General features: G+C 48.5%; 1 protein-coding gene across 1 annotated transcript; it reads left to right on the top strand.

Annotated features, from left to right (window-relative positions):
- Positions 1-3068: 3068 nt before the first annotated feature.
- SLCO4A1 (solute carrier organic anion transporter family member 4A1) lies at positions 3069-15630 on the top strand (the record flags this gene model as incomplete). Its single annotated transcript, XM_082292721.1, has 11 exons — positions 3069-3894; positions 5129-5219; positions 6144-6265; positions 6563-6674; positions 11052-11206; positions 11890-12085; positions 12638-12803; positions 13398-13570; positions 13938-14002; positions 14546-14694; positions 15481-15630. 11 exons carry the CDS (start codon positions 3069-3071, stop codon positions 15628-15630), a joined length of 2205 nt encoding a protein of 734 aa, XP_082148847.1.
- Between the last annotated feature and the right edge of the window lie 1616 nt (positions 15631-17246).

Genomic DNA, 17246 nt, shown 5'->3' with positions numbered 1-17246 from the left:
AAGATTAACTATTATTGGGCATGTTTCAGCAAATGGGATTATTTTGCATGTCAGTTATGAGTTAATTTGCAGCATTAATCTCATCACAGTCCTTGGCAGAAACACAAAATGTTTTTAATTGGTCCTGTGACTTTTAAAATGATCACCTGATGAAAAGCTTGTAAGTTTTACTATTAATTTAATGCTAAATGTTATGGGGGGTGGGAGTCTTTACAGATTTCATCAGGAAATACAAATCATATGCTTTCACTGCCTTGCTACTTCTGCTGTGTTGACTCAATAATGTTGGCACTCTGGAACCAGCTGTACAGTGGGAAAAAAATGTAGAAATCTTGCAGCAAAATAAGGAAATCTATGGCAGAGAGATAATAGCATTGGGACTGGTTCAGTGTAAGCAAGAAATCACCAGCTGAGTCATTAAAAACAGAGATGAATGGGAGGCAATAAATGGATGGCTCGGTAGAATATGAATGATTAGGAAGTGCGTGAAGTTGCTTGGGTTTTTTCCCCTGAAGATTATATTTTGTCCTCTAAAGCGGCATATGGCTCCTGTGAAAGCTGATGCCCACAGTGAACGTGTCACAGGCAGTTTATAAATACTTTAAGGGATGCCAAACAGCTTGGTGGACAGCACAGAGCAGGAGTGGGCTCCCTGCCCACGGCACCTGGGCACGAGTCATTAGCCCAGGTCCCCTGGGACGTGTACAGGAGGTGGGTGTTAGGGCTGAGAAGGCTTCTGGGTGGTGGAAACATCTGCTGCCTGGAGGAGAGTCTGGCTGCTTTCTTGGAAATGTTTCACCCTGTTTGCTGGTAACTCGCACTGAGAGGGGCCGAAGTTGAAGGGGGGATGAAGTGGGCACCTGGGTCCGGTGGCCCAGACTGCTGCCACCAAGGAAATGAAACCTGTGATGAAGAGCTGTAATCTCTTTCCTGACTCATGAAATATCAAAATATCAATATAAATTCATGAAGTATCAAAGGGGAGATCCCCTTTCTGATAAGGAGTGTTTCCTCCAGGGTGAACTGGGCCAGTTTGGGAGCTCCCGGCTCCTGGTTGCATCAGGTAATAACAGAGATGTGCTTTTTCTGTCTGCTGAAATCAGTGAGAGCAAAATCAATCCCCAGCCAAGAAGCCTTCTTTACAAGTGCAGTCAAGTGTAACATCAGACACGAGTCTGATACAAGTTTGATAGGAGGAGGGTGCAGCTGCAGCCCTGGCTGCTGTGCAGGAGGCGTTTGATTTACATGAGCATGAACCATTCCGCCCCTTAGAGCCTGATTCAGCACCTAATAATCACTCCTGACTTTAACAGAGTGCTAAAGCAGGCTTATTTATTGCTCCCAATATTGCATCCAAAGATGAGAAACAGATTTAGAGCTGCAAGAGTCATAAGAACACTGGAGAGGCAAAAAAAAAGTGGAAAAAATAGAGCCTTGAACCAAGGCATCATTTTTTTTGTGCCAACACATTACAACAGTCTGTCTCTGCAGCAAAATTTCAACCCCTGCAGTCAGTTTTTGAATTTGCACTTTACACATCAAAGTTATCTGCTCTGTGCTCAGCCAGCTAAGGTAGGAGTTACCTGGGGGAGTCCAGGTTGGAGCTGCAAAGCAGTGCCCTTCTGCCCGCCAGGCCCGCTTGCCCTGCACTGTTACCAAATCCCTGCTGGAATCTGTACCTTGAAATAGGAAATAGTCCATGCACTCTGCTCCCTAGACAGGGTAATTAAGATAAAATTATTCGCAAATGAAAGTTGAACCTCATTTTTTTAACCTACTTTAAGGACCAGACGTGTTGTAGCGCTACTGACATGAATGTTTAAGATTTGGTGGCACACGTGTGCTGTCCTCTGCTCTTCTGGGGCATCACCTTCTGCCACGTCCTCCTGCCCCAGTTCCTGCAAGACCTGCTGGTACAGAGAAGCACATCTACCTAGCAAATGTCAGTCATTTTTTTCCAGCAACACACAGATAAATTCCTCACCAAAGATGCAATATTCCCAGGTTGCAGCCATCTGAATATCGTTCATTTTATCAGGGAAAAAACCACCCTTTTTCCCTCTTCCATGCTGATGAGGCTGGCATCTCAGGGAGAACATTTTTATGGGATCCTCTTGAACAGATATTGGCAAAATTATTGAGAAATGCAGGATGCTTTGAAGATGCTCTCTAATAAAACAGTTTTTGCCTAGCATTTGTTGCATATTTAAGACCAGCATTCAAGGGAGAACCTTATTATTTTCATCATTTATGGTTCAGCCAAGGCATTTAAGGAAAAGTACTCTTGGTTGCTGGCACGGTCAGGTGCTGCAATGCACAGGAACAGGGTGAAAGAAGGCAGTCTGCATCAGTAATCAGGTTAGAGTCAGCTGCCTCTGCCCTCCAGCCTGCTCTGAAATGGCATGTAGTCTAATTAGTTATAGAAAGGATTTTACTGAATAGCTGTAAACAGATCTGAGGGCTTGGAATAAAATCAATCTGACTGTGGAAACTTTTCAGGATAATTATAAACTGTTATTGGCAGAGTGTGAAAGAGAGACCAAAGGACTTCTGCAGTGGGATACTTGTAGCTGTGTGGGCTGTTCTCTGCAGGGGGAAGGAGAGGGATGGGGGTTGTGGGGGTCTAACCAGCTCTTCATTAGAGGAGGGATGAGGGGCTTCAGTTGGTGGGGAAGCTGCCTTAGAGGTGCTGTTCTTTTAATGCTCTTGAATGTTTCATTCTTTTCTGTAATGTTAGTGATGCCCTGACACCTGAGGTACCAACACATCCCATGGTGGAGGGCAAATGACCAGGTGAACTGCACAGTGAAATGCTTATACTTCTTGGAAAAAAGGAAAAGAAAGAAAAAAGGAACAGTATTTGAGGGGTTTGAGCATGGTTTTATATAAAGGCATGTAAAATTCTCTTTGCACAGATCAGAATGGTCTTGGCTCAGACCTTCACTGTCTCCGTACCGAAGTAAGCACTGAAAATTGCATCTCCTGGACGGGCTGGTCCTCGCTGCCCCACAAAGCCACCCTGGCCATCAGCCCACCTCAGTCTGCCACTGGACTCCGCATTCCCGTTCATGGCAATGCCCCAGAACTCCACCAGAGAAAATGGCTTTTGTTTCACTCAGCCCCTCGACTTCTCCTGCCCATCCCCTCGTCCCGGCGAGGCCAGCCGGACCTTGGGTGCAGTGAGTGGGAGGGATGGCTGCAGCACCCCCCTGAGCAATGGCATCGCATCCTCGGGCGCTCCCAGCCCCTCCGACTCCTGTGCCGAGCCCCTCTGCGCCCCCACCCCGGCAGAGGTGGAGACGCCGCTCGAAGAAGGGATTAAATATGTGTCTGCTGACGGGGAGGAACTGGCCTGCGGCTGGGGGGGCTTCACCCCCGGCTGCTTGCAGCTCTGCAACACATCCAAAGGGGTCTTGTTCTTCCTCTGCGTGGCCTCCTTCCTGCAGGGCATGACCGTGAACGGCTTCATCAACACCGTCATCACCTCCATCGAGCGCCGCTTCGACCTGCGCAGTTACCAGAGCGGGCTGATCGCCAGCTCCTACGACATCGCGGCCTGCGTCTGCCTGACCTTCGTCAGCTACTTCGGGGGAAATGGCCACAAGCCCCGCTGGCTGGGCTGGGGGGTGCTGGTCATGGGCTTGGGCTCCCTGCTCTTCGCCCTGCCCCACTTCACCACGGGACAGTACGAGGCGCGCTCGGCAGCCGAGGTGGGCGTCTGCGGGGGCAACCAGAGCCTGCCCTGCTCCCAGGCTGCCTCCAGCCTCTCTGGCTACAGGTTTGTCTTCATGCTGGGGCAGTTCCTGCACGGGATGGGAGCCACGCCGCTCTACACGCTCGGCGTCACCTACTTAGATGAAAACGTCAAGACCAACTACTCCCCTGTGTACATTGGTGAGTGGGGCTGAAGGAGAGCTCCAACCCATGGGCAGGGTGATGGCAGGGACAGATGATGGGCCCTCTGCCTTGTCCAGCCCACACTGGGAGCACCTCTCCCAACACTGCTCAGCCTTTTGGTCTTGTTGAGGGACGAGGGGGAAATCAGAGGGAAGTGGCAGCTGTTGGGGAGGTTTTAATTATTTACCAGGAGGAAAACTGTGAGCTCGGTTGGGTGTTTTTCTTCCTGCAGCTCATGCCTTGAAGACGGGGAGTGCCTCCTGCTCCTGGCATGGGGCCAGCCCGTGTGGCATTAGCATCTCTGGCAGACAGCCATGAGGCCATACCCCATGCGTGCAAGGAGACATAGAATCACAGCATGATTTGGGTGCAAAAGGACCTTTAAAGGTCATCTAGTCCAATGAGAAGGGACACCTTCAACTCGATCAGGTAGCTCAGAGCCCCGTCCAGTCTGACCTTGAATGTTTCAAGGGATGGAACATCCACCACCTGTTTGGGCAGCCTGTGCCAGTGTTTTATCACCATCATTTATATTTAATCTAAATCTTTATATCATCACCCCTGTAGGCCTCAGCACAGCAGGGATGGTCTCTGGGCTGCTCAGCTACTGCTGGTGCAAAGCACAGCCAAGAGAAGATGCTCACCTCACTCCTCTGGATCACTGGTCACTCAGCAGCTGCCAAACACTTACAGTCTTACTGGTGAAAGTGCCAAAAGGGTGATCTTTTAGCAATTTCAAGATGTTTCAGTCTGCCCACGCTGTATCAGAAGGCTGTGAAGTGTGGGAAGGAGATCACAAGGAGATCATCAGCAAGTTGATGATCTTTCCGTGTGTTGTGGTTTGAACTGCAAACTGAAATAAGTGCCGGGGTGCTGTGTTTAGTGTAGACATTTCGTGATGTCTGTGGGGAGAGAATGCTGCTGCTCATTGCTGTGGCAGTCAGGATGTAGCAGTGGGATCAGCTGCATCCTTGCTGAATACGGTTTTCTACTGAACCGATTTTGCCTGCACCATACTATAAAACTTCCCAGGCTGGATGCAAAAGCTTCCCTGGAACACAAGCGTGAGAGGAAAACTTGTTGGAACAATCTGGATTTGTGCCTTGGTGGTTTAGGGGACAGGATGTGAGGCAGCCAGAGGCTGAGCATCCTGCATCCAGGAGGGAATCAAGATGGGGATCCCTGGCTGACGTGCTGCTGGTTGTCTAACACGCCTTATTTTCCCTTTCAGCTGTTTTCTACACTGCTGCAATCCTTGGGCCTGCAGCGGGTTATCTGGTAGGAGGAATGTTTCTAAATATTTATACTGAAATTGGCAGAGAGTAAGTCGTTAAAAAAAAAATCTCGTTCCTTTCCCTTTCTGCTCTGTGTTTCCTTTGGGGTAGAAAAAATAATAACAATGATCTGGAGCAATGAGCTGGTGGCTGGGTGGAAGTGTGCCTGGGGTGTTGGGTGGTGTGTCTGCAGGGCGGGGGAGGCTGGAAGGGTGGTTAGCATTAGTGCTGCTGCTGGAGGGAAATTGCTGACAAACCTGTCAGCTTAAATCCTTCCTCACGCTGCACTGCCTGTGCTAATGAGGCTGCGAGCAGCAGGTGAATTTTTTGAATGAGTTCCCTGATGAGGCAGTGCTCCCAGCAGTGCTGCTCGACCTCCCAGTCATCCCACCAGGATGCTTAGTCCCTCCTTGCTTTGTAGCATTTGTCATTTATTCTTGATTCCTTACAGGCTCTTTGGTAGATCATAGAATCATAGAATGCTTTGGGTTGGAAGGGACCTTACTGATCATCTAGTTCCAACCCCTCTGCCAGAGGCAGGGACACCTTTTACTAGACCAGATGAATGGATTAAAAATGGGGAATGGGTTTCCAGGGGAAGAAATGGGTTATTTCCACCAGTTTTCTTGCAAAGGGTGTTTTTGGGGTGGAACAAGGATCTTGGCAACCCTCAAAGCACAACCGAAAAGGGGTGAAGTGAATGTGCAAGCCAGAGATTAAATGAGAATGAAATGGTGTGATTTCCTGGGAGTGTGAAGTGTTGTGTTCTCTGGTGAGGAAGGCAGTGCTGTGCTGTGGCAGGAGGGATGGTGGACGTGGCATCCCCATCAGATCACTCCGTTTCCTTGGCTGTCACCCCCGCCGTGTGTCCCCTGGCCCCTCCAGCCTCAGCCAGAGGCACGCGGAGCTGCCCCGCTCCGTCTCCAACCACCGCCTCTCTGCCTTGTGTCCCTTTGCCTTCGCTCCTTGCAGGATCGACATCGCCCCTGAGAACACGCTGTGGGTGGGGGCGTGGTGGATCGGCTTCCTGGGGGCCGGAGCTGCCTCCCTGCTCATCTCCATCCCCATCCTGGGCTACCCCCAGCGCCTCCCAGGTACTGGCTCGGCGATTGGGGCTGGGGCTGCGCGGTGCTCCCGCTCGCCCTGGGGCTGGCATCCTCATGCGCGGGTGTAGCTGGGGACTCGGGAGCGAAGGAACAGCTTCCCGTGTAATTCCTAAATGGATTTCACCCCCTTGGCTTTCCATCTGCCACTGTTACGGCTTCTCCGTTGCAGCTGTTGGCGGAGGGAGGATGTCACGTTGCGTTTTCCCCCTGCAAATCCACTGCTTCAGTAGCATCCACATCCCATGTCTGACATGCTCCTCGATCCTGTTTGCCTCTCATTTTCAGGATCCCAGCGCTACATCGTTATGAGGGTGTCAGAGGCTCATCAGCTAAAGGATGGGAGCCACAAAAAAGCGTCGGATCCGGACTTTGGGAAAACAGTGAAAGATCTGCCTCGGTGAGAAAACCACCCCACGCAGAAGTTAGGGAGCCCTCTCCAGAGGGGAGAGAGTAATGAGCCCAAGCTGAGCTTCCTTTCAGCCCTGCCAGCTCAAAGGTTTTGCCCATCTTCAAGCAATGACACTTTCTTGCAGAGGATGTGTGAAAGTGCCTGGTCTTACAAAGGTCTGGGAGCTCTTGGCAAAGACGCTGAGCTAGAACTGGTGCTGGGGATCACATGTGGGAGCAGGGGGCAAGTGACTGGTCTCATCTGGGTTTTCAGAAGCTCATGTCCACCTGCAGTCCTGTGCCACACGCTGAGTTTCGCCAGGAGTGGCTTGATGCCAAGCTTTAGGTGATGGGAGGTGCCCTAGCATTACCAGCTCCCTCCCTGTGCCCAGCAGCATTATTTCTGCCTGTCTGCTTCTGCCTGGCCTCACCTGGCCCAGTTTCGTGCTTTCCAACGGCTCCTCCTCCCCAGCCCCTCAGGGCTTTTTTCCTTTCCTCTATTTCACTTGTGTTAGATCCCTGTTTTGTCATTTTTAATGAGAAACAAGATGAAACAGGCCCTATGATTCTCACAGCTCCGTTCCAAATCCAGGGAACAAGATCTACCACACTGTAACTTCCAGTTCCCTTTCTCTTTTATTCTTAGTTTCCTGGGTGTTTTCTTTTGCCTTCACATCTTCCAGCTACCTTTTATGTGTTACTACCTTCTTATCTCTCCAGCAAGGCAGTGACACAGCAACTTGCTTAATCCTGAGCTGCTGCTTGGCTCTGTGATGGGAACAAAGCAGCGGCCAAAATAAAATGTGATCTTTTAACCACATATTTTTGTTATGGATTTTTGAAATATTTTACGATTTTTGTTGTTGTTGTGTTGAGTTGTATTTAAATGGAGGGCAGGGGAAGAGGTGCTGCTTTATTTATTGCTTGGGGTTAGCTGGCATGGAGGCTCTGGATGTTGCAGAGATACCTGGGTATTAATTCCTTTTGGAGCTTGCAGTCAATAGGGGGATCTTCCTTATTTTTTTTTATTATTTCTCCCAGGACCGTTTTTAGGGAGGAGATTTTATCCATGTGTGACGGCTGCTCTCTGCAAAGGCAAATGATTTTGCCAAACCCTAGGCCGCTGCCAACAATTATTTCTGAACTTTAGTTGTGGTCTCTGTTGTGCTGGCAGAGGAGGATGGAAGCAGGTGCTCAGAACAGGAATTTTCAGCACTGGTCGAGCTGTGTTGTGTCAACACAACGACTCACACCCATCTGAAATTCTTGGAGACTTCATAGGAAGTTTACCAGGGGTTAAGGCAGTTTTTTGAAGAATATTACATTGAGCAGATTTCAGTGCTGTTATTAAATGGCATTCTTGACTGGGTGCCATTTTCCGAGGTCATGGCTTGTTCTCCACATGGAAATTGAATTCAAAACCTGCATTTAAATAACGATATGGCTGTGACTAAAACAAACACAAACGGGGCAGCAGAGAGGGATGAAATCCAGTGGCTGATGTTTCTCTTGCTTGTCTGGAGCAAAGCTCCCACTGTTTGTGCTGTCTGACAGCAGGAACAGAGACAATCCTCCTCCAGGAGCATCTTCTTTCCCACCTCGTTCCTGAATAATAAATACCCAGAGGTGGGAACTTCTATCAGATGATCCAGACCAGCCCAGACCTCAGTGTGGTTTTTGTTTAAAAGCAAGAACCCAACAGACTTTTGTGGTCCCTGGTTTTGATTAATAAAAGGGAAGTGCCTTCAGGGCTTTCTACTCTGGAAGCTTGCATTAAAGTGGAGATCCCATCTGTGCAGGCAGCTCTTGGGGACATGTGGACCAGGCTGGAGGGTGAGGCCAAAGGACACTCACTGTTCCTTTTGTTTCAGTCAGGGATCGTGTGCACATTTTCTCACAGTACAGACAGTAACAGTCTCACAAAGATAAGTAAAAACACTGATGAAATAAAATACTTTTCCATGCCATCAGGTCCTTTCTAAGTGAGGTTAATGAATTGCCATATTCACAGGGCTGCCTGAGAGCAGGAGCTTACAGGAATGCAGCCCATACAGCTTAATCCTCTGCCCTGGAGAGACTTCTGTCTTAACTCTTGGGTTGAAAAGGCCTGATAAAACAGCATTTTCCTTTCTCTGGTTCCATATGATTGCTTTCATGGGGTGATGCCTCCTGTCAGAGCAGAGGCACTCAAAGGGAGGGCATGCAGAGCTGGCATGTAGAGCTGTACCACGAGAGGAAGCTTTATCCCAGGAAGCTTCAGGGTGGCGTTTGTGGGGATCACTCCCTGGCCTGGCAAGCCCTGATCTACAGCACGAGAAGCTGTGGTCAGTATTTCACTGATCACTCTTGGATTAGATGCAGAGTGGGACTTAGTTTCATTTTGTGGCTTTTCTGCAGCTTCCCTGCTTTGGGAAGGGAGGTTGGTTTATGTTCCTGTGGGATGCACATGCTGCCCTCCATTCCCTTGGTGGTGGTGGCAGTGGGTGTCCCTTTGTGCTGGAAAAGCCCCCATTCCTGTGCTGTAAAATTGTATAAATGTCCATTTATTAATGATTCATTAGCTTGTGTCTGTACTCTGGTACAGTCTGGGGTGTCCTGGGCATGCCAGTGGAGCAGGCTCTGATCATACAGTGGTCCCAGCCTACCCAGAGAACCATTATGTGATGAAAGAGTTCCTATATGTGCCCATATCAGCGAAGACTTGGAGGGTCAGCTTTTTTAGGTGGTGAGATTCTTCTCTGTGCAGTGCTGGGCCTCCTGAAATCCCTTTGGCTGCAAGAACTGAGCACTACCGAGGCTGTTCAAGAGTTAGGTTATTTCTGGTGTGTTTAAAGTCCTACTGATGTGATAAAAAGGTTTGTGTTGTCTTTGGTGAGGTTTTATGTGCCATAGCTCCTCACAATTACATCTTCTGTCTTCAGACAGATTAAGTGAAGTGAGTAAATCCTTAGTGCTGAAAGGAGTTCCTTTGCATTTTCCTACTTGCAAGTCCAGCCTGTAACCTTTGTGCAAAGGGCACAAAGTCACACTAGTGCCAGGGAGCAGCTCTTCTCTGTAAAAAGGTGAAGGCATTGTCTGTTTTCTGCCTCAGCCACAAGATCTGCAAGCATTTTCTGACTAAAATATTAGGCTTTGTGCTTCCAAATTAAGCACAGTCAAAAAGATCTGGAAAATAAAATAGTACATTAAACTAATCCCCAGAGCTAGGCAGTGTAAAGGCCCCCTGTAATCAAAGTGTAGGAATGTGTGGTATTTCTGTCTTTAAGCTCCTTTGTTCTTTTGATGTAATGAAATTCTGCACTTCATGTGAGTAAAGTTGCATAAATCTGACTCTGAGCCTCAGCACGTCTCTCACTCGCTTGTACCAAGGCAGCTTTGCTCTGATCTCACATTTCCACCAAAGCAGGAGGTGATGGCTGTGCTTTTCTGCTCAGTGAGCATCCCTTGGCATCCCTGTTGCAGGATTTGTGCCCATCCCAGGAACGGGATAACCCATGGCACAAATCTGGGCTTGGCTTGGGGAAAGTCATGGGGCAGAATTTGAAGCTCGTTACAGATCAGTCCTCTTAGTCCAATATCCGAGATAGTGAGAGATAATTGAGACCATTCCCTGTGCCTGAGGGCCTTTCTGCATCTCAGGGATGGAATTGTTGCTGGATCTGCATACAAATGACACATGGCAATTTTTCAGGCATATTTGCAGCTCTCTCCTAAATCCCTGTGGGTCGAAATAAAATGGAGTTACTCAATTTATACGTTAAGCTTCAAGTAAAGCCGTGCTTAGATAGTGGCAGAAAGATTGCTTTCTGCTTCTCAGGTGTCTTGGAGGTGTTTCCTCCATATAGAAAGGCTTGCTTGGTATTTCCCCTGAGTTACAAAACATTCAGGGTTATCAGAGGTTGTTATTGTTCTGAGAGCGTGGGGGCACGAGTAACGTGTGTGTGTGTGTGTGTGTGAGGATGCAGCACAGCTTTGCTCTTGGTTGAGTCAGGAGTCCCAAGATATCTTCCAACAGGGACTAATAAAACCTTGAAATGATGGAGATTTGGTGAGGAGTAATGTCCTTTCAGTATTGCCCCATTTCAGAAGAGGAAATACTCAGCCTGACCCTAAATGTTGGAAAATTACTGCTGTAATCATCCATGCAGAAGCCGTGGGTGCCCTTAGTGTGAATTACATCACCCCACACACATACACTCTTTATGTCATTGACTGGAAAAGCTCTTTCCCAATTAGCTGCCTTTTGGTATTTTTCCTTTCAAAGAGTTGCAGGATGATGGGATGCTGCCTCGTCTTACATGTGATCCTTCTGACTTTGAAGACAGGGGGACAAATCAAAATGTGCCCGAAATGAGTAATTCAATTCCAATATATTTATCTTTCCCAGATCAGTCCTGCTGCTTCTGAAGAACCCCACCTTCATCTTCCTCTGCTTAGCAGGAGCAACTGAAGCAACCCTGATTGCTGGGATGTCCACGTTTGGACCCAAATTCCTGGAGTCTCAGTTTAGTTTAAGTGCCTCTGAAGCTGCCACCTTTTTTGGTAAGGAAACCATGGTTTTACAATGTTTTCCAATTTTGCCAACAAATAGAAGAGCACTTTTAGCTCATTTAGAGTGGGGGCAAATGCTTTACAGTTTAATTATGGACTGGCTATCCTCTTCAGCTGTTAGATAGGATCATTTCCTATCAGCACACCTACACCCAGTGCATTTCCAGAGCTGCATCTACTGACATCAGGAGGAGAAAATGTGTCACTTCTGTAGCCATCTGTTACCCTCTAGAGGAAGGCAAAATAACTGTAGTTCCTCTTAGTGCATCACCAGGAAACACTGGCAAAACATTTCTTCTGATGAGAGATGTCGGAGCTGAGGGAGGTACTTTGTCAGCATCTAGAAACTGGGAGGATCCTCACGTAAATACCGTAATGCAGACCAAGGAATGTTGTCCAACAAGCATCAGCACTCATGATGTGCTCCTCAAAGAGGCAGTTTTAAGATCTCTGGGTATGAAAAGCTGCCTCACCAGGCTCATGCCCCATTACCTGAGCTGTTACAGAGGACCACCTACTACAGCAACATCTGCTGAACTCCCACCAAGAAGCCACACAGAAAACAAGGGGTCATCTATATGCAAAACACGCTGCAATTAATGTATTCAAACCTGGAAACTCCTTGCTGACATTTCTAAACTCACTTGTGGGGGTTTTTTTCCCTTCTTTTTCAGGTTATCTTGTCGTGCCAGCCGGAGGGGGAGGCACATTCCTGGGAGGATTCCTCGTGAATAAATTTAAACTGCGCTGTTCAGGAATCATCAAGTTGTGTTTGCTTTGCACAGTGTCAAGTCTGCTGGCCATATTCATTTTTTTTATCCACTGCCCTAACATGCCCATGGCAGGAGTAACCCAGATGTATAATGGAAGGTAACAACAACCACTCTGTCTGTCCCAAGGGGCTCTGGTCAGAATAAAAGGATAGCTCCAAACACACAGTGCTGGTGGCAGTCATGTGTGGATGTGTTGGGGGTGAAAGTTGGTGTCTGGTCAGTCCTACAGGCAGATGTTGAGGTTGAGACACAGACAATAGATGTCCTAAGTTTTGCACTGAGATGGAGTTTATGGAAGAGACTCCCGAGGTACTAGGGGAGGGAAGATCAGCAGCACCAGAATGGGAGATACTCCACTCTTCAGCTGCCTTTGCAGCAGCCCCTATCTCTATCCAGTGGGATAAACTGGACCAAAAGTGGGAATCTCTTCTCCAGATGGATGTGTCACCCTAAGAGCCGGTCACTTAAACTCCCTTGGTGGCTGTGGGAAGAGACAGCTCCAGGGCATGGTTAAAATTTGGTGGGATGAAAGCCTTTCCAAGCCTGGCTTCATGTTCCTTGGGGATCCATCACAACTCCCACTGTCCCTTCCTCTCCCCATTGCCTCCTGTAAAGTGCTGCTCACCCACTGCTCCTGTGTTTCCCTCAGTGCTTTGCCAGGTGGGCATCTCAACCTGACAGCAGCCTGCAATGCCCAGTGTGGCTGTTTGCAGGAGACCTACAGCCCTGTCTGTGGCACTGATGGCATCATGTACTACTCCCCCTGCCACGCTGGGTGCAAGACAGTGTCTGAGAACGTCAGGAATGGCAAGAAGGTAGGTCTGAAAGCACTGTGGATGAACAGGGTGGTGGCACATCTTCAGAGTGACTTGGCTGGCTCGGCGAAAGGTTTGCTGCAAATCAGTGTAAAATCATCCAGGGCAGGGTGGATGCTCTCAGGTACCACGTGGGATGAAGGCAGAAGGTATCCTGAGGTCACCCTGCTTTGCTTCTGTTGTATCCAATCATCTTTGCCTCATTCTGGGTCAAACTGTGCTGAAATCTGTGGAAAATCACCCAGGCATGCAGGGAGCTTGGTAAGCACCTGATTTCTGTCCTAGTGCTAATTTTGGGTCTTGAATGAACATGATGCACCTCCTCATCCTTCCAGCATGTTGGTCATGGAGGCAGGCACAGGCTTAGGAAGGGTAGAGATGATATTTAGCATTCAAGGGCTGCCTGCCAGAGTTAATTTCCCTTACTTAATGGACCTGTTTGGAAACAGAGGTGTGTTGAGAACGCAGCTTGATTTCCACTTCATTCTGGGAGTCTAACCAGCTGCTTTCTGTCCCCCTAATTTCTTTATTTTTAAAGCTTTGACTGTCACCATGCTCTCCTCAGCAGAGCCCCCACCAGCCTTTGTTTCCCAGGTCTATCACGAGTGTGGCTGTGTTGACAAAGCCCTCCTGTCCGGCCGTAGCGAGGCAGAGCCAGGGAAATGCACCTCCTCCTGTGCAAGAAGGCCCTTGCTCCTGTGCTTCATGTTTGTGGTCATCCTCTTCACCTTCCTGAGCAGCATTCCTGCCCTGACTGCCACTCTGAGGTAAGCACAGGATGGCCTCCTCCTCTGCCAGTGCTGCAAGAAGCCTCAATATCCTCCTCTGATTTATCCTGCTGGATCAAGTGTGGGAAAGGTGTGATTGGAACCACTGAGTTAGTGGTAGCCTGGAGACATCAGGACTAATTCCCATCCCAGTCTAGCTGGGAAAGCAAATTTCAGCATTGGAAGCTTTATCCTCTGACGTGGGATACAGACATTTACTGCAGTGGTGGGGGGACATTGCACTGGGGTGATCCTAAATCTTCAGAGGCGATGGAGGTCCCAGATGTGCTGGACTCAAGGATTTGGAGTTGTGAGGCAGGGAGGTGCAGCCTGGCAGCATTTTTAAACAAACCCCTTTTTCCCCCAGGTGTGTCTCCGACAGACAAAGGTCCTTTGCACTCGGGATCCAGTGGATTGTGGTACGAACACTAGGTACGGAGCAGAGGGAGTTTGCACACCAGAATGGTCTGGTGGTTCTGGGAGGTGTGTGCCAAGCTGTCACCCAAGAATAAAACACACTGTGTTGGAAAAGAAGGGAGTAGGTCACACACTGCTGAAAGGAGGATGCTTTCTTTTGTTTGCTGTCATCCCCGACAACCTAATTCCCTTTGCATGTGATTTGCAAACTGAATGGAGGGTTCTGTAACAGTCACAGAGGTGCAATGTCCTCCCAATGTGCCCTTATTTTAAGGAAAAGGAGCAGAGGTGTTGAAGCTCCTGTGAGTGTCTTTTGGCTCTTGTGCAACATGCAGGTTAGGACGGCCAAAAGACCTGCTGGATTCTCAGATCTTGAAATTCAGTGTATTTTTGATACTTGGTGGCTCTGGATTCTGCAGGACGAGTTCTCTTAATCATGGTATCAGCAGAGCCTGGTGCTTTTCCGCAAGCACCTTGTGACTTGCAAGGCTGGTGCAAGTCAAAGTCTTGCAAGGCTTGGTGCTGCCCATACTGAAGGTCCCCTCTCTCTGCCCACAGGAGGCATCCCTGGCCCCATCGCTTTTGGATCCATGATTGATAAATCCTGCCTGCTCTGGCAGGACCAGTGTGGTGAGCAGGGTTCCTGCTACGTGTACCAGAACTCAGCCATGAGCCGATACACCCTCGTCGCTGGACTGGTCTACAAGGTGATGCTGCTGCTTAACTCCCTGATAAAGCAACCAGGTCTTTAGGATGTGATGTTTTGCTCTGGGAAGAAATTTTGCTAAATTGGGTTTTCCTGATCTGGCCCACCCCCAGACTAAATTAAATTTTCACACAATAAATTTCTCAGGGAAGGCAAAAGTCCTGTTTGCCTCTTATCAGGTAATGGTGCTCCAGACACCATCATTCTGTTAAATTCCCATTATTTTCTGGGCTTACAGCTTCTATTGCACCATATGAAATACCTCTTCCCAACAGCAGCCAAAATGATTTTTGCTAGAAATGGAGTTAAATATCTAAGTGCAGTGTGTTAGTGAGAGTGAGGGATGGCTTTGTGGGCAGGCTGTAAATAACCATTCCCCACTGCTAGAAAATAAGAGAGCTTAGAGCTGTGGGTTTTATTTATTAGCAGAAAAACATCATTTTAACTGCTCCCAAACAAGCACTTGCCTTAGATAGTAGTGTTTAGCAGCTGCTGTGATAAAGAGGTTTTCAAAAGCCTTCCAGCAAAAGGCTGAGGCAGTGTTAGCTCATGCAGCACTGTGCTCCGGGTGTCTGTGTGAGGCTGAACTTTTCCAAATTCCCATTGCTATGGGGCTGGCTAAATTCAGATTTTTGACCCCATCTGACTCTGTGTGCAGCTCTGCTGCCCAGGCTGGCCAACATCCCCTCCTCCCCAAAGCTTGGTCAGCAAAGCTCACTGGAGATGTGGGGTGGGCACCTGGTTTTGGGAGAGAGCAGAGAGTAACAGGGTGTCTCCATGGCTGCAGGTGCTCGGGACAACCTTCTTTATAGTAGCCTGTTTACTCTACAAACCCCCACCGCCAGAGTCAGCTCCAGGCAGCTCGGATGCATCCGAAAATGGCACCAGTGACCTCCAGGAGCACAAGCCTTCACTGCCAGCTGAAGAGGATATATAGGGCTGTCCACGTGCAAGTGACTTTCTCAGCCTCAGAAATACCACAAGAAGATGTTATGCAGTCTCCCAAGGGGTTTTTAAATCAACAGTAATATTTTAATTTTTTTTTTTTAAGTTTAAGATAAATAATTTAATTAACCACTGGTGTGCTTTGCTATTTTCTTAATGGCAGAAGCACATTTAAAGTTGTGCGCTGGTGCCACGTGCAGTTATTTAATTTTATTTAAAGAAAGGGCTACTGTAGCTTTATTCTGTGTCTGTGACAAGCCAGTACCACGTTCTCCACTCGTGGAAGTAATCACTGGTAACTCCAATGGAGCATGTGGGGTTTAAACCACCAGAGGATCTGGGCCAACTGTATTGAATATCTCAATTGTAAAGCCAACTGTAGCAAAACTCCTGTTGGGACTTCCCAAGCCTGGGAGGAGCACTGCTGTCCTGCAGTCTGCATTGCAAAGGGGTCAGCTGGCCCTTGAACTGCTGCATGCAAAGCAGACAGCCCTGGCAGTGCCCTCCTCCTTCCTGTGGCACACAGAACCACTCTGTTCAGGAGCAGCTTCCCTCATTATGCAAGTTCCTCTTACTGAGAGAGGAGATTTGATTAGCAAATCCATCAGTACACTATGGGCAGCCATCCCCGGAGCTGCCGAGCACTGTACACTCACTGCCTCGCTCATTGCAGGGTTTACACCATGGTGGCACTTCATTTTTTTATTTTTGTGGTTTAAAAGTGATGCCTTTTGTAATGTACTGTGCAAAACTTGAACTTCTTGCTGTTTGCTGGGCGTGGGAAGACGTGAGATACAGATCTATGCAATGCTTCTCTTGGGTTGTTCTGTAAAAACAGTGGGTTTGGGTAAATGGAAAGGTTGGAGTGAATTTAGTTTGTGTCTAGACCAGTAGCCTAAGGGATAGGACTGCCTTGTGGAAAGGGGATGCTGCCTTGTAACCGGCCTCCTTGCAAGTAGAGAGGGCAGTGTTCCTGAAATGACCTTTGAATGTGCTCGTGCAATATTGAGCAGGACCTTTCTGGGGGGCAGAAGTGGAATTTGGGCGTGTGTGAGTCTGGCTTCCCTCTCAGTGCAGATCAGGCCGGGTTCGTGCTTGGTCTGACAGTGTTTGCACAGCCACATGATCCAGGTGCGTCCCCAGGGGAGGCTCTGAGCAGCCCCTGGAGTTCTGCATTGTGTAACTGTGTTCACAGGGGACAGGACCTTCGTCACTGAGCTGCAAAACTGGTGCTTCCTTTGTGCCAGCTCCGACTCAGAACTACTTTGTAGATGTTTTTGTATGTTTTGTGTATTTATGCTTTCACAAATGGACACAGAAGGGGCATTTGCTTCCTTCATTAGCAAAGGACTGACTGTCAGAGTGTTCCTGTTGCAGACAGGGATGGTGGTGTCAATCTTCAGGTCAGTGGTGGAAAGCAGCTTCTTCCATTCACAGATCCCCTCCCACCAAAGCCATATGGTGACCTTCCTGCTTCCAAATCCCTTGTTTTCCAGCCCCTGTTGAGTGCTGGGACAGACTGTGCATCTCCTGCCCCGTCCCTGAAGTGCTCAGTGCCAGGTTGGATGGGGTTTTGACCAACCTGGTCTACCTGAAGGTGTCTCTGCC

This window comes from Coloeus monedula, assembly GCF_965178545.1.
Source record: "Coloeus monedula genome assembly, chromosome: 17".
NCBI lineage: Eukaryota > Metazoa > Chordata > Aves > Passeriformes > Corvidae > Coloeus > Coloeus monedula.
The sequence above is the reverse complement of the archived record's forward strand: the minus strand, read 5'-3'. Positions and strand labels throughout refer to the sequence as shown.